The 16,499-nt window shown below is 47.4% G+C and overlaps 1 protein-coding gene across 1 annotated transcript in view; it reads left to right on the top strand.

The window, feature by feature from the left end:
• Positions 1 to 5,943, top strand: part of MIOS (meiosis regulator for oocyte development) — a 37,789-nt gene extending 31,846 nt beyond the window's left edge. The window contains 1 exon segment of the mRNA XM_044294295.1: positions 5,650 to 5,943. Within this exon segment, the coding sequence (XP_044150230.1) occupies positions 5,650 to 5,746 (97 nt within the window). The 3' untranslated portion in view covers positions 5,747 to 5,943.
• The last annotated feature ends 10,556 nt before the right edge of the window (positions 5,944 to 16,499 follow it).

The raw sequence follows: 16,499 nt of genomic DNA, 5'->3' as shown, positions 1-16,499 counted from the left end.
GATCACGTGATCTGACGTCACACCCGGAAGCTAGGCTTAAATAGCGCAGCTGGCGTCCCTCTAGTCGCGGCCGCGTCTCCATCCAGACAGCGGTCACGCCGGGACATCTGAGCCTTAGCACCTACAGTCTCCTACCTGTGTGGACATCCTCCATAGTGACTGAACAGTATTGGTAACCATACCTACCTGGATACGCAAGTATAGCTGTACTATCAGAGATTAGACACATCAGACCTTTAGTTCTATTGTAGTATATATATATATATATATTTCCTCCACAGAGATTGTTGCGACTACTGTGTACTGATTGTCTATTGTACAGCATGTTGATTTCTATACGCCCTCGAAGTTGGAGGGCGTACAATGATGATTAGGTAATAACCTGATGATTGTATCAATATTGCCATCAATATATTGCTTTCTCTTCATATAGCTGGAGCCTGATAAACCAAGACCAGAATAATATCCTATATCAAGGACGAGGGGTCTTATATCTATATATATATCTAGATGTAATCGGTGACCTTAAGTTTAAGCTACACTTATTGTGGTCACATATGTGTTATCTGTGTTGTTTTTTTGATTATTTATCTGTGGTGTTGGACACTCTGTATTTCTTTGGTTTTTGGTCCCCTGAGGAGCCCAACATCAACTGGGCGAAACGCGTCGGGACGTTTCTACAGTCATAACTATTACTGCTCTTTCTTATTTCTACTCCCATCATATGGGTTTTGGGTGTTCCTCTAATTTAATCAACCCTTTTTTGTTTTTGGTATACCTGTAGATCAGTAACAGCCTCCAATCAGAACTAGGTCCACCCGCCACCTGCATCAGGGTCTTGCAGGGGGATATAGGAGGCACGAGACACGGGATCGCCCCTATCGGGGCGGCCATTCCGTTCATAGGCAGGGCCTTAACATTTTAGGGCAACACTAGGGTGATTGTCCCCATAGATTGTTCATTTGTCTTCCTGCCACATTGGAAACAAGTGATCTGTAGCTTTTGCGTTAATTTCTGTTTATTGTTTATTTATGTATCTAAAGGGTCAAAATATTTTAATTGATAATATTAAAAGTCATGTTTTAGAATTAACGGTTTCACTGTGATACCCCCATCTGTGCCTATAGACATGAGGCCGGGGATCCTGTCCGAATAATGTAAACAGGTTGCCCATTTTCCCATATTACGTCATTTTTCTCAGCCGGTATCAGCCAAAGCACAGAGCCACATAGTGGATGACCACGTATTAGACAGTCACCCAGTTAAAGGGAAAGTGGCATCAGAAAATGACCTATTGATTAAATCACATTTTTAAAAAAAAAAAAATTTATTTTTTGTTTTGTTTTTCCATGTCTATATTTTTTATTTTTTTTAAGTGGCCACTAGGTCTGATAATAGGTCCTGATTTCCTGTTCTGTACAGGTAACACTTCTGTAGCCATTATCACAGACAGGATAACAATAACAGGTAACACCCCTGTATAGATAAGATAGGATCCACCGTTCACAATAGGTGATATCACAGCTTTTCTGCTCCCTCCTGACCTCTGCACAGCCAGGTCACAGAGCATGCCTAGAAAACGCTCCTATAGAAGTCAATGGGATCTGCTACTGTCCATTGTGTCTATGGCCCACATGGCTGCTCTCAAAAGACAGGAAGTCTTAACGTACTTTAGGCCTAGTGACCAGCGTGAAAACTGCAGGATTATATACATTTATTTTTAATATAGTGGTATGGAAAAATAAAAAGTAATATAAAAACGTGATTTAATAGGTCGTTTTCTGATGACACCCGGTCAACCCATTCAATGGCTATGGCCAGCTTTTAGCCCCTCTGTGACCTGTGCCATATATGTATAGCGGAAGCTGCTTCTTTAAACATGGCGCCCGTTTGTGCGTGCGGCGGGTGCCATAGCAGAGACCCGCAGCACATGTATGCCATAAGGCTGATTGCATACATTTCACCCCTCAGATTAGTGAAATAATTGGATTTTTTTGTTACTGTAAAATCCCTTTCTCGTCTCGTTTATTGGAGGACACGGCAAAGACCTTGGGTATAGCTGCTGCCACTAGGGGGCGGACCTCCCGCTATACCGCTCCTGCAGGCACGGAGCTAATCAGTTTGTACGGAGGCAGTAGGAGAAAAAAACACGAGTAATAAGGAAAATGACCCTATGCAAACAATAACTTATCCGAACTGAGGGGGAAAACAACCCAAAAAGGGCAACCATGCACCGTGCAGAGAACAGATGATATACAAGAGGGGCGGATGCTGTGTCCCCCAATGAATGAGACACCGCAAAGACTTTGGGACGTTCAAGAGCAGTCCCTTTGGGTGGGAAGACAAAGCATGAGAGCTGTCAATGCATCGCTGCTTGCAGCACCCTGTGACCACGAGCTGCATCAGAGGATGCAAAAGTAAGCCCCTAGAGAACTTCGAAAAAAGTGCAAAGGGAGGACCAATTAGCTGCCCTGCACACTTGCCAAGGGTCAGGCCTTGTGCTGTATCGCCCAAGAGGCCATCACCCAAAGGGGTGGAACCGGGACCTCAGAACGAGAAGCTTCGCTGATCAACATCTAGATCCAGGGACTGACAGTGGACTTGTCGGCCGCTAGGCCTTGCCGAGGGTGCTCAGGGACCATGAAGAGAGAGTCCCACTTGTGAAGTAGTATAAAAGCAAGCAAGGTGCCCCGCAGCTAGTGCTGGCGATATGTGCCAATAGGCTTGCTAGTACCCTAGCAGTTACATGCATGAATGAGCCACGAGGGAGGGGGGTGTAATACACTCTCCTAATTCCTGTTCCCAGAAGACTAGTGGCTTGATCGGCCTCGATGCCAGCAGGCTCTTTCAGCTTCCAGAGCATTGAAGGCCTATGGCTGGCGGAGGGCTCTGGAGGATTTGGTGGTCCTCCACGCCACCTTTTCTGGCTGCTAGGGATGTTAGGGGACATCCTGACGCATGCCAGTTGGGTAACCAGGAAATAATTCCACTCTGGACCCAGTATGTGATCAGCTTTAAAATAAAAAATAAAGAAAAGACAGGACCTCCAGAGCAGATGTCTGCCTCCTACAGACACTAAGCTAAAACTGATGAGCTCAGTGCTGGTGGGAGGAGTATAGTGGGTGGGAGGAGTTAACACTTTTTGCTTAGTGTCCGCCTCCTAGTGGCGGCAGCAGCTATCCCTTTGCTTAGTGTCCCCCAATGACATGGACGAGAAATACCAACACAGGCCACCAGGTGGCAGCATTGTATTGTTATATTGATGTAAAAAGAGAAAAAGGTCCAGCTCGGTTAAAATGTTACCTTTATTTTTCAGTGCAGATAAAAGCCAGTTACAGTCCAGTCTACATGTTTCGGATCAGAGACAATAGCGATCCTTCCTCAATTGTCTCTGATCCGAAACATGTAGACTGGACTGTAACTGGCTTTTATCTGCGCTGAAAAATAAAGGTAACATTTTAACCGAGCTGGACCTTTTTCTCTTTTTACACTAGTAACGCTGTGGTTCCTGGCATGGTCCGTGCTTGGTGTGACACGGTTTGAGCACGCCTACACTCTCTTTTTGCCTATTGTTATATTGAATATGAAGTGTTCAATGAGGGCTGTATAGCCATTAGAGATGAGCGAATTTCATGTTATGAAATTCGTTCACGCTTCGTTTGGTGGTAAAAGCAGAATTGCGTTATGGATTCCGTTACCACGGACAATGGCGGAATGTATAACAGAATGCCTTTAGAGGCAGTCTGTCATAATAGAAGTCTATGGGCTGCAAAACTGATCTATTATGCAGGAGAGGACTCCCCTGCATAACGGAAATGGGACGGATCCGTTTTGCAGCCCATAGACTTCTATTATGACGGAATGCCTCTAAAGGCATTCCGCCATGGTCCGTGGTAACGGAATCCATAACGCAATTCTGCTTTTACCACCAAACGAAGCGTGAACGAATTTCATAACATGAAATTCGCTCATCTCTAATAGCCATCAATGAACCCATTTGGCAATCTAATGATTGCCAGTTATAGGCACCCAGGGTGACTTAACGTAAAAAATAAATAAAAGTAATTTCTAAAAATATAAAGGTTAAAATCGCCCCCCTTTCCTAAAGTAAAAATTCTTACCGAATAAAAAAAAAATACATATCATGGGCATCGACATGCGAAAATGCCTGTACTATTAATATATTAATCCCATACGGAAAAAATAAAAATAAACGGACAGTTTGCCATTTTTTTTTTTTTTGTCACTTCAACTCCCCAAAATTATTTTTATAAAAAGTGATCAAAAAGTCAGGCCGCTATTGAAGTACAGCTCTGTGCCATAGAAATAATATAGAAGCCGGAGTGCTGCGCCCCCTTTAATCAATTGGCGTGTCGAGAGACGCAACCTCAGGGCTCATGCACACGACCGTGTGCCAGCCTGCAAACAGCGGGTCCACAATGTACTGGCAACGGCTGTGTGCACACTGTTTCACGGATGTGGTCCCATTCACTTGAATGGATCCACAATCTGGAAGGCCATGGAAACGCTACCGAGTTCCTCCGCATCGCAAAAAGAAATAGAACATGCTCAATTTTTTTTGCAGTGCAGACGAATCGTGGACCTATTCAAGTTGAATGGGTCTCCATCCAGCCACACGGACAGGGCACGTGCACTGGGGACCGCAATGCATAACCCATTCGTGTGCATGAGCCCTAAATAATCTGATACTAATTCACACGCGGTGTGATCTTATACCACGGAAAATTGCTCAGCAAAATCTGAACTTCTTACCTGCGAACTCTGATGAAGGTTTAGATGCAGAATTGCTGAGGATTTCAGGGTGTGAGATGTGCGGCCGGCAGCCATTGAAAACCACACATGAACCCACCCTTAGGCCCCTTTCACATGAGCGAGTTTTCCACGCGGGTACAATACGTGACGTGAACGCATTGCACCCGTACTGAATCCTGACCCATTCATTTCAATAGGTCTGTGTACATGAGCGGTTTTTTTTTTTTTTCACGCATCAGTTCTGCTTTCTGTGAAAGTCACAGCATGTTCTATATTCTGCATTTTTCACGCAGCCCTGGCCCCATAGAAGTGAATGGGGCTTCAGTGAACAACGCATTGCATCCGCAAGTAAGTGCGGGTGCGATGCGTTTGTCACTGATGATTGCTAGGAGATGTTGTTTGTAATCTTCTGTTTTTTATCACTCGCATGAAAAACGCATCAGAACGCATTAAACCCGCACAGAAAAATCTAACGCAATTGCAGACAAAACTGACTGAACTTGCTTGCAAAATGGTGCGAGTTTCACTGAACGCATCCTGACCTAATCCGTCACACTCATGTGAAAGAGGCCTAAGGCAGGGGGGCTGCGTTTTTCCTATGGGGCCAGGGCTGCGTGAAAAATGCAGAATATAGAACATGCTGCGTTTTTCACGCAACGCAGAACCAATGCGTGAAAAAGAAAAACGCTCATGTGCACAGACCCATTGAAATGAATGGGTCAGGATTCAGTGTGGGTGCTATGCGTTCACGTCACGCATCGCACCCGCGCGGAAAACTCACTCGTGTGAAAGGGGCCTAATAGTATCACCTTATCTCAACACGGCAGGCACTGAGTGGTCACCGCTCAGTCACATGTGTCCCCTTATGTTTTGCAGAGATCATACGGAGTGCCCAGTGTCCGCCTGCTCCTGTAAATGCATGCAGCTGGATACAACGGGCAACCTCGTTCCTGCAGAGACCGCACAGGCCTGAGGTGGGACCCTCACAAGAGACTTTTGGCCGAGCTTCAGAGACGTGTATTTGTGAGCTACCTGACAGCAGGAGACCTTCTGCCGCATCACGGATGGTGCAGCTTACACAGTGTGGTCAGTTATGAAGGACCGACTCAAGGAAATGTTCTCTCCTCTGCTCAAAAAGATTTGCTAAGAAATAAAATTAAAAAAAAGTTGTTTATTTTTAAAGGAAAAAAATTAATTTCTGAATTTATCACTGGAGCCGGCCACGGACTGAAGCATTGGGATCTGTGCTCAGCTGGTTGAAGGGGGGAAAAAATAAAAAAAATTGAGAAGTGTAGTGCACCATACATCTCCATCATCCAGTTAAAAATGTATACATTTACTTTTTTTTTTACAATGGAACTCTATGGTGATGGATGCCGCTATATGATATACATTTAATGTGGGATGTAAACCCTCCCTAAGGGGCTCATGCACACGACCGTCTGTATTTTGTGGCCCGAATAAAATACAGATGACGTGCGTGTGCATTCCATAAGATGCCTCTAATAGAACAGTCCTATCTTATTATTCGCAAAATGGACATATGGCATGCGCACCGAGTAGCTTCTGTGTTTTTTTTTTTTTTTTTTTTTTTTTTGCAGACCCATTGAAATGAATGGGTCCGCAAAAAACGGAACAGACACGGAAAGAAAGTACGTTCGTGTGCATGAGGCCTTACTCCCAGTTGTCGCCTATTATTTGGTAACATTTTATCATTCAAGTCCTGAAGGATAATCTGGGGAAGTTGATGTTTTTTTGCTCCCCCATTTACACTGCAGTGTTGTGGATAGTACTTTCTGGCTTTGTGAAATTCTGGAGTAGAATGTAAGAGCTGCACTACTGTTTTTAGTAACCAATATTGACTAAAATACTCAGTGAAACAGGCCTTAAAGGGAGTCTTTCACCTAATCTGAGCGTTTTAGACCGCTCAGATCCGGTTATAGACTCTTTAACCCTCATTACGATCATACCTTTCTCTTATCTGTCCCTCGCCCAGATAATGAAAATAACACTTTTTAAACTTATGCAAATTACCTTCTGAAGGTGCCCAGGGGCGGCGTTACTGGGCGATGTGCCCAGAAAAACACACCTCCAGCTGGCGGACGTCACGAGCGGCACCAGAGGACGGCGGGCTGGGAACTGGCCCGCACCTGCGCACTGCTCTGCCCATTATGGGCAGATGAACAGCTTTTCATATTGCGCATGCGCCGGCCAACTAAAGACAGCCGGCCGGCGCATGCGCAATATGAAAAGCTGTTCATCTGCCCATAATGGGCAGAGCAGTGCGCAGGTGCGGGCCAGTTCCCAGCCCGCCGTCCTGTGGTGCCGCTCGTGACGTCCGCCGGCTGGAGGTGTGTTTTTCTGGGCACATCGCCCAGTAACGCCGCCCCTGGGCACCTTCAGAAGGTAATTTGCATACGTTTAAAAAGTGTTATTTTCATTATCTGGGCGAGGGACAGATAAGAGACAGGTATGATCGTAATGAGGGTTAAAAAGAGTCTATAACCTGATCTGAGCGGTCTAAAACGCTCAGATTAGGTGAAAGACTCCCTTTAAAGGGCAGGGCCAGGTGTGATGAGGTGTTCACTGCCTTTCGCTGTCACAGTTGCAGATAGAGCAGAGCCTCTAGGTGTAATGGGAACGCCCCCGTTGCTCCTAGAGGCTCATTTGCATATAATAAAACATAATTTTTCTCAGCAATGTGGGCACATATGGACATGGGACCAACGCAGAAGCCTTCAGCTGCGAAGCGCACATGTAACAGGTCAGCCAGTGTCATAGGGACAAAACTGCTGACAGATGCCTTAAGGGGGTTAGCTCCTCTCATACATAAATATCCAATAGGTGGGGATCCCACCCCTAGAATCAGAACAGGGCCTCCTAACAAACGGCGCACGCGCTGCCACCGCTCTATTCACTGTTATGGGACTACTGGAAGTAGCTGAGCCAGACCGCCAACCGCTGTGAATGGAGGGTGCTCACGGTGTGTTCTGCCTCGCTTTTCCATCACATTATACGCCGCTCGTTTCCAGGGGTCCCGCAATTCAGCCTTTTCCTATAAGGAATATATATGTGCAATCACGACCACCGCTTCTGGATTGCAGGGTGGTCATGATCTCTGGAAACCAGCCATGTTATAATGTGATGGAAAACATAAATTGCTCTTACCAGTAATTGTTTTTCTTGAAACCCATGAGACTAGGACCTCCCATCCAGGACAGGAAACCTGAAGAGATAAAATGGTTCACCCCCCCACATCCCAGTGATTCTAATAAACCGACCTCCGGAGGCGTGCCAACCACCAAGATAGAAGAGTTGAAAACGAGACACATACTGTTAAAGAAGAGAACCTATGTGGTAACTCCTCTAATTTTCCAATTTTTTAAAAAATATATTAGGGAGGGAATTTTTGGGGTGCGGTAATGGGTTTCAAGAAAAACAATTACCGGTAAGAGCAATTATTGTTTTCCCCTCACCCATGCGAGACTAAACTGTAATTTCACACGGGCGAGTTTTCCGTGCGGGTGCGATGCGTGCGGTGAACGTATTGCACCCGCACTGAATCCTGACCCATTCATTTCTATGGGGCTGTTCACATGAGCGGTGATTTTCACACATCACTTGTGCGTTGAGGGAAAATCGCAGCATGTTGTATATTGTCCGATTTTCACACGACGCAGGCCCCATAGAAGTGAATGGGGTGTGTGAAAATCGCATAGCATCCGCAAGCAAGTGCGGATGCGGTGCGATTTACACGCACGGTTGCTAGGAGACTATCGGGATGGAGACCCGATCATTATTATTTTCCCTTATAACATGGTTATAAGGGAAAATAATAGCATTCTGAATACAGAATGCATTGTAAAACAGCGCTGGAGGGGTTAAAAAAAATAATTTAACTCACCTTAGTCCACTTGATCGCGAAGCCCGGCATCTCCTTGTGTCTCCTTTGCTGAACAGGACCTGGGGTGAGCATTAAATAAAGGTAAAGGACCTTTGATGACGTCACTCCGGTCATCACATGGTACGTCACATGATTCACCATGGTAAAAGACCATGTGATGACCGGAGTGACGTCATCAAAGGTCCTTTACCTGTATTTAATGCTCACCCCAGGTCCTGTTCAGCAAAGGAGATGCCGGCTTCGCGATCAAGTGGACTAAGGTGAGTTAAATTAATTTTTAGTTTTTTTAACCCCTCCAGCGCTGTTTTACTATGCATTCTGTATTCAGAATGCTATTATTTTCCCTTATAACCATGTTATAAGGGAAAATAATACAATCTTCAGAACATCAAGCCCGAACTTCTGTGAAGAAGTTCGGGTTTGGGTACCAAATATGCGCGATTTTTCTCACACGAGTGCAATGCATGACAATGTTTTGCACTCGCGCGGAAAAAATCGCGCATTTTCCCGCAACGCACCCGCCTCTTATCTGGGCAAAAAAACTGACGCCCGTGTGAAAGAGGCCTAAGAAAGAAAAATTAGGGGGGGCACTACAGCTTGTAGCACTTTCCTCCCAAAGGCTGCAGCTGAATCAAGATGCAGTCTGTAATGTCCAAAAAAATTATGGGGAGAGCTCCAAGTAGCGGCTCTACAAATGTGGGCCAAAGAAGCATCTGCCCAAGAGGTCGCAATGGCCCTGGTAGAATGAGCCCCAAACGCCGTTGGAGGAGGCTAAGGGAAGAATAGGCAAGAGAAATAGCATTCTTTACCCATCTAACAATAACACTAGTGGAAACTTTACGGCCCCTACACTTTCCATAAACTGGATAATAAGGAGATTCCCTTACGTCCTACCAGCAGCACAGATGGGGTTAACTGCCCCTGTGGACTGGTAGGACCGGCGGAATTTTAATGAGCCCAAGAACCAATAAACGATCTTCAGCTCCCTGAAAGGGAGGAGATCACCCCCCAGCCCACCGTGTTTTTTTCTGTCCTTTGGACAGGTTGGACTGGCGTATCGCTCCTTCTGGGAGCTGAGAGTTAGGGGCTCCTTTTCTTTCTTGTAAAGGATCGCCCCGTTTTTTTACATGGCTCTCTTTTTGCCTTTATTTCAGGCGGATTGCGGCGATTTTTTTATACCTGGGGAGCGGGGTGTCACCCCTCCCCTCTCCTTTCAGTTTCTCCTGGTCTCCCGTTCCTCCCATCGCCACACGCGTGTGGCGCTATGGGCGCCGCCATCTTCCGGAAGTGACGCGCACTAGCTGCGCTACGTCACTTCCGGTTTTTTCGCAGCGCGGCTGAGGTTCTATCCTCACCCTCTTGATAAGAATTACTTCCCTATAGACATCCTGTGATCCAGGATGACCCGGGGCAGCTATCCAAAGCATGTTGAGCTAGTTTGTTTAGCTCCTTATATCTTAGGATACTTACGATTTGGGACCCTGCCCAGGGGGCGGGGCTTCTTCCTTTTAAGCGCCCAGAGCCTGTCATTCAGTGCTCTGGTTGCATTGCTTTGACAAGCTAGCTCCAGAGTTCCCTGTGCCTTGTGATATCCTTATATTATTGCTTGACGTGGGTTTGTGTGTTCCTCTTCTGCAGCTCTATATTTCTCTAGTGCTGGTGGGCCCCCTTAAGGTCTCGTTTCTCCACCTCCAATTTTTTTGTAGGTGTTATGACCTGTCTTTTTTGTTTCCAATTACAGACTATGGCTTCCCCCAAGGATCCGGATCAGCGAAAAACTGGGGCCAAGAGGAAGCATTTGGCGTGCTTTGATTGTAACACGCCCTTAGACGACGGCTGTCCCTACTCTAGGTGTGAGAGTTGTCGCACGGCGTCCACGGAACCCACGATGCAGGAGATGTTTCAGTGGACGAAGACATACGTGGATGATTCCATTAAGGGAGTGGTGCGCTTATTGAATGAGAGGTTACCAGGACCCTCTCAGACTCCCATGGATGTGGCCGCTCCAGTCGCACCAGCCGAAAGACCCACCCCCTGTTCGGTGGGGTCTTCTTCTGAGGAAGAAGAGATCACTTCTTGCTTTTTCCCTCCAGAAAAGACGCAGAAGCTACTTAAGTCCATCAGGTCGGGGGACCATGATGTTGACATTGGGGAGTCCTCCGATCCCGCCGTACGGACACAGCGTGTCTTCAGAGCGGATGAGACCCTTCTCTCTGTGATGCGCACAGAATGGCGAAAGCCTGAGAAAGGCCCAGTTCTCACTAGAAAGTTTAAACTTATGTACCCGATGGCTAAACCCTTGGTGGAATCGTGGGGTTCCATTCCCAAGGTGGACATGGCGATAGCCAAGTTGTCCCGGCGCACTCTAGTCCCTGCAGATGATGGGTCTAGTCTGCAGGACCCTCTAGATCGGAGGGCAGAGTGCACCCTCAGAAGGAGTTATGCGGCGGCCGCTGCCTCCGCATCAACTTCGATTGCGGCCACTGAAGTAGCCACCTATCTACGCTCTAGGCTCAATCAGATCCAGACAGATGTGGACCAGAGCGTATCCAGGGATGATATCTTAGCAGCTTTCAAGTCAGCCAACCTGGCTATGGATTTCTTAGTCGACTCCACCCAGATGCAGTTGAAGCTGGCCGCCAAAACTATGGCCTTAGTTTCGGCTGCCCGCAGACCACTCTGGCTGAAACCTTGGGTCGCGGACAACGCGTCCAAGTTTAATCTTTGTGGGCTCCCCTTCGAACCAGACAGGCTGTTTGGGTCCGAATTGGATAAAATAATGGAGGGGCTCTCCGACAAAAAGGGGAAGAGCCTCCCCCAGCAGCCCTTTCGGGGACGCCCCAGGCAGGAAAAGAAGCGCGAAGGACGTCCGGGGCAGCAATCTAGGCGCAGAGATTGGGGGGGACCGTCTCGTAAATATTCGAGGCGCTCCCGTAAACCCGCTAAGGAGGCAAAACCCTCCTGACTATGGGCCTCTTCGAGGCTCTTGGATAAGCCCTGCTGTCCCTGCAGTGTCTCCTCTAGACTTTCCCGTACCACTCCCCCAAACTGCCCGTGGGGGGCCGTCTCTCCCATTTCAAAGACTCTTGGAGTCAGTTGATCGCAGACCCTTGGGTTCTGAACTTAGTCTCCGTCGGGTACCGGGTAGACTTTCTCTCTCTCCCCCCAGAGAGATTCGTCGCTACACGAAACTTCGGGCCGGCCAAACAAGTGGTCCTGGAATCTTACATCCAGGACTATATCTCCAAGGGAGCCCTAGAGGAGGTGCCGGCAGGGGAGAGAGGCCTAGGCATTTACTCACCAGTGTTCCTGGTTCCCAAAAAGACGGGAGACCTCCGGATTATCATCGATTTGAGATTTCTCAATCGATTTATAAGGAAAACAAGGTTTCGCATGGAAACCATAAGGTCAGTCGCCCATATCCTCAACCTCGGGGATGTCATGGCTACTCTGGACCTCAAAGATGCTTATCTTCACATTCCGATCCATTCCGCCTTCCGGAAATTTCTCAGGATCGCGGTCCAGATTTCAGGGGTTCGCAGGCACTTTCAGTTCACCGCGCTCCCCTTCGGAATCTCTTCTGCCCCCCTTATCTTCACCAAGGTGGTGGTATCGGTGGTGGCAGCATTGAGACTTCAAGGGCTGACTATTATTCCTTATCTGGACGATTGGCTTTTCATAGCCTCTTCAGTTCCGATCCTTACCCACCATCTTCAGGTCGCAATCTCCTTTCTTCTCCGCCTAGGCTGGATTATCAACTGGCAGAAGTCGAATGTGAGCCCATCATCTTCAATCCATTATTTAGGATTCGTGGTCGACTCTGTGGAGATGTCCCTCCGGTTGACTCAAGAAAGGAAAGCGCGGATTCAGGACCTGGCAAAGGTCCTTCATGTCCCTCGTCGAGTCTCTATTCGGACTCTCATGAAGATGGTGGGGCTCATGTCAGCGGCTGCGGACGCAGTCCCTTGGGCGCTATGGCACCTCCGTCCTCTTCAGTCGGAGGTCTTACACTTATGGAACGGCAGCCCTGCGGGGCTAGATTCCCTGTGCTCCCTGTCCGGTCAAACCCGGAATTCCCTCAGATGGTGGTTTCGACTGCCAGCAGGGAAGTCTATGACCCAACCAGTTTGGGTCATATTGACTACAGACGCGTCCCTTGTAGGCTGGGGCGCTCACCTGGACGGATCCCAAGTGCAGGGATCTTGGTCCCCCCTGGAGCGGCATCTTTCCTCCAATCTTCGCGAGATGCGAGCTATCCGGCTAGCCCTCCTTCACTTCGCCCCTCAGATTCGGGGCAAAGCGGTGAAAGTCCAGTCAGACAATATGACTGCGGTTCTTTATATAAACAAGCAGGGAGGCACAAGGTCATTACCCCTTCTATCAGAGATCGGGGTGATCCTTCGGTGGGCAGAGCTGAACCTTTCCCATCTATCTGCCGTTCATATCCGAGGTTCCCTCAATATGATAGCAGACCGCTTAAGTCGAGGATTACCGACCATGGAGTGGTCTCTGCATCCGGAGGTCTTCAGGCAGCTAGTTCACAGTTGGGGTATGCCAGAGGTGGACCTCATGGCAACCAGGTTCAACGCCAAGGTGCTGAGGTTCTGTTCCCTGTACAGGGAAGACAACCCCCTGGCGATAGATGCTCTGTCGATACCGTGGAGGTTCAGGCTGGCTTACATCTTCCCTCCGTTTTCCATGATACCGAGGGTATTGATGAAAATCCGTCAGGATCAGGCCTCGGTAATAGCCATCATACCGTTTTGGCCCAAAAGATCCTGGTTTACCCAGCTCATTCAGATGAGTCGGGGACAATACTGGAGACTCCCCCCGGAGCAGACCCTGGTGTCGTGGGACACTCACCTCTGCCCAGATCTGCACAGGTTCAACCTGACAGCCTGGAGGTTGATCAGTCCCTTCCCAACATAGAAGGGCTTTCCGAGTCGGTCCTGAGAACTTTGTCGCATTCCCGAGCAGAGTCTACAAACAAGGCCTACTCCAGGATCATGAGAATCTTCGTGGCATGGTGTGATTCCAAACAGGTGGCGTCTGCAGATCCGCCCCTTCCTGCGATACTACATTTCCTTCAGGACGGATTAGATAGAGGCCTATCTCCAGCTACCTTGAAGGTACAAATTTGTGCCATCTCGGCCTGTCTCAACAGGCCATACTCTCGGGACCCACTCATCAAACGCTTCTTGAAGGGAGCGGAAAGACTAAAGCCTACTATACTGAAACCCATTCCCCAGTGGGATCTTTCAGTAGTGCTCAGGGGTCTAGCATCTCCCCCCTTCGAGCCTTTGGAGGAGGTTAGATTTCAAATATTTAACTCTAAAGATGGTCTTTTCTTCTGGCTATAGCCTCAGCCAAAAGAGTCTCTGAATTGCAGGCCTTCTCTGCAATTCATCCATATATTATTTTCTTACAAGACAGAGTACTCCTGAAGTTTTTACCATACTTCAGACCTAAGGTGCCTACTTTTCAAAACATCAACCAGGTAATCTCTTTACCAGTTTTGTTTACAGCCTCCTCCTCTGATACTCCAGCTAGAGATCCGCTGGATATTTCTAGATGCCTCCAGATCTATGTGGATAGATCCAGAGAGTTCAGGATAGATGAGAATCTCCTTATCCTGTTTGCCGGTAAGTCTAAAGGCCGTAAAGCGTCTAAAGCCACCTATTAGTCGCTGGATCAAGGAGGCCATTAAGGAAGCCTTTGTCTCCCAAACCTTAGATCCTCCCGAGTTTGTGAGAGCCCATTCTACTAGGGCGGTCTCCACCTCGGTTGCGGAAAGAAGCCTTCTCCCCTTAGAGTTGATCTGTAAGGCGGCCTCCTGGAGCTCTGAGTCAACCTTCATCTCCCATTATAGGATAGATGCTAGGATGGCAGAGTTTTCGGTCTTTGGGCAGACAGTTCTTACTTCTGCCAGGCATGAGGACCCTCCCTAGGGGTTTTATCTTGCTATCTCCCCATCTGTGCTGCTGGTAGGACGTAAGGGAATCGTTAATTTCTAACGATAATTTGTTTTCCCTTAGTCCTAACAGCAGCACAGATGGGGTTAACTGCCCCTGTGGACTGGTAGGACCGGCGGAATTTTAATGAGCCCAAGAACCAATAAACGATCTTCAGCTCCCTGAAAGGGAGGAGATCACCCCCCAGCCCACCGTGTCTTTAACAAGTATGATGTAACTTAGGGAGGGATATTTGTGTGCTGCTGTTAGGACTAAGGGAAAACAAATTATCGTTAGAAATTAACGATTTTCATCTATCCTCCAAGGTGACGTGGAATCTAGGTAAAACACTAGACACCTCCTGACATCTAGGCAATGAAATTTTTCTTTGGGCAAAAAGGAGGGTAGTATCACATCCTGACTTCTGTGAAAGTCTGAGACCACCTTGGGCTGAAAAGATGGAATTGGTCTAATGATCACTTAATCCTCCAAAATCGTGGTATAGGGAGGGAAGGCAGAAAATGCCTGAATCTCAGATACCCGTCTAGCCGAGGTTATTGCTAGAAGGAAGACCATTTTAAAAGAAAGCATATTGATAGAGATTTCGCTGGTTCAAATGGCTTCTGAGATAGGTCCGAAAGAACAATATTCAAATCCCAGGGCAGAGACGATGGTCTTAAGGAAGGATTCAAGCTGGAGGCTGCTGACAATCTTTTAATCCATAGATGATCAGATAACCTATAATCAAAGAAATAACTTAGAGCAGCGATCTGAACCTTTAGTGTGGAAGCCTTACGATTCCTATCTAGCCCTGCATGTAAAAAATCTAGTATCCTTGGTATTTCTGGAGATTTAAAGGGATCTGGGTTCTGACCTAGGAAGGTAGAAAAATATTCAAAATTTTAATATTTTTTGGAGGTAACTGTCTTCCTACTTTTTAGCAAGGTGGAAACCACATTGTCCGACAATACCCTTCCCTTTCAAAATCCATGCTGAAAGATGAAGGACTTCTGGGATGAACTAGCGGTCCCTGGTAAAGAAGATCCTCTCTCAATGGTAGGGACCATGGAGGCTGTACTACCAACCTCAGAAGATTCGAATACCAGGACCTCTTGGGCCACTTTGGAGCTATCAAAATAACCGAGGCTTCCCCTCTATTTTCTTCAATACTTGTGGGATAAGGCAAAATGGAGGAAAGGCGTACCCCAACTCTTGGCTCCAGTCCTGTGCTGATGGGCTGTCCAAATGATTGAGGGAGGAAAAAAAAAATTTCTACCTTCCTGTTGGCTCTTGAGGTGAAAAGGTCCACTGTAGGAAGACCGTACCTCTGGCCTATCTGTAAAACTATTTATTTGTTCAGACACTATTCTCCCTGTTCTATGGAAACTGGACTGAGGAAGTCCGCTATAACATTCTCCTTCAGATGTACCGCTGAAAGGAAAAGCATTTTTCTTTCTGCAATGCAAAATATCTCCTGGCATAGATGTAGGAGGGAAGAGACCCCCGTCCCTCCTTGATGGTTTATGTAGGCCACCACTGTTGAATTGTCCGAATAAAACACAATCTTCCTGTTTTTTTTATTTCCGGAAGAGCCACCGACGGTTCCATCTCTACTGCTTTTAACTCCTTGAAATTGGAGGATGCTTTTCTCGTAATCAGATCCCACCTCTCTTGCCAGTATCTGTTCTGGGAGTGGGCTCCCCAACCCCAAGGGCTGGCGTCTGTGGTAATTATAGTCTGGAAATGTCCATGGTGATAGATGTTCTGGTACCATCCACCACAACAGGGAGCCATCTTGCCTTTGGGGAAATGTGGAATTTTTGATCCAAGGAATAAGGGGAGCCGTCCCACAATCTTAGGAGGTCTGCTTG

This window comes from Bufo gargarizans, chromosome 5, assembly GCF_014858855.1.
Source record: "Bufo gargarizans isolate SCDJY-AF-19 chromosome 5, ASM1485885v1, whole genome shotgun sequence".
NCBI classification, from domain to species: Eukaryota; Metazoa; Chordata; class Amphibia; order Anura; family Bufonidae; genus Bufo; species Bufo gargarizans.
This window is presented reverse-complemented; position numbering and strand designations above follow the sequence as displayed.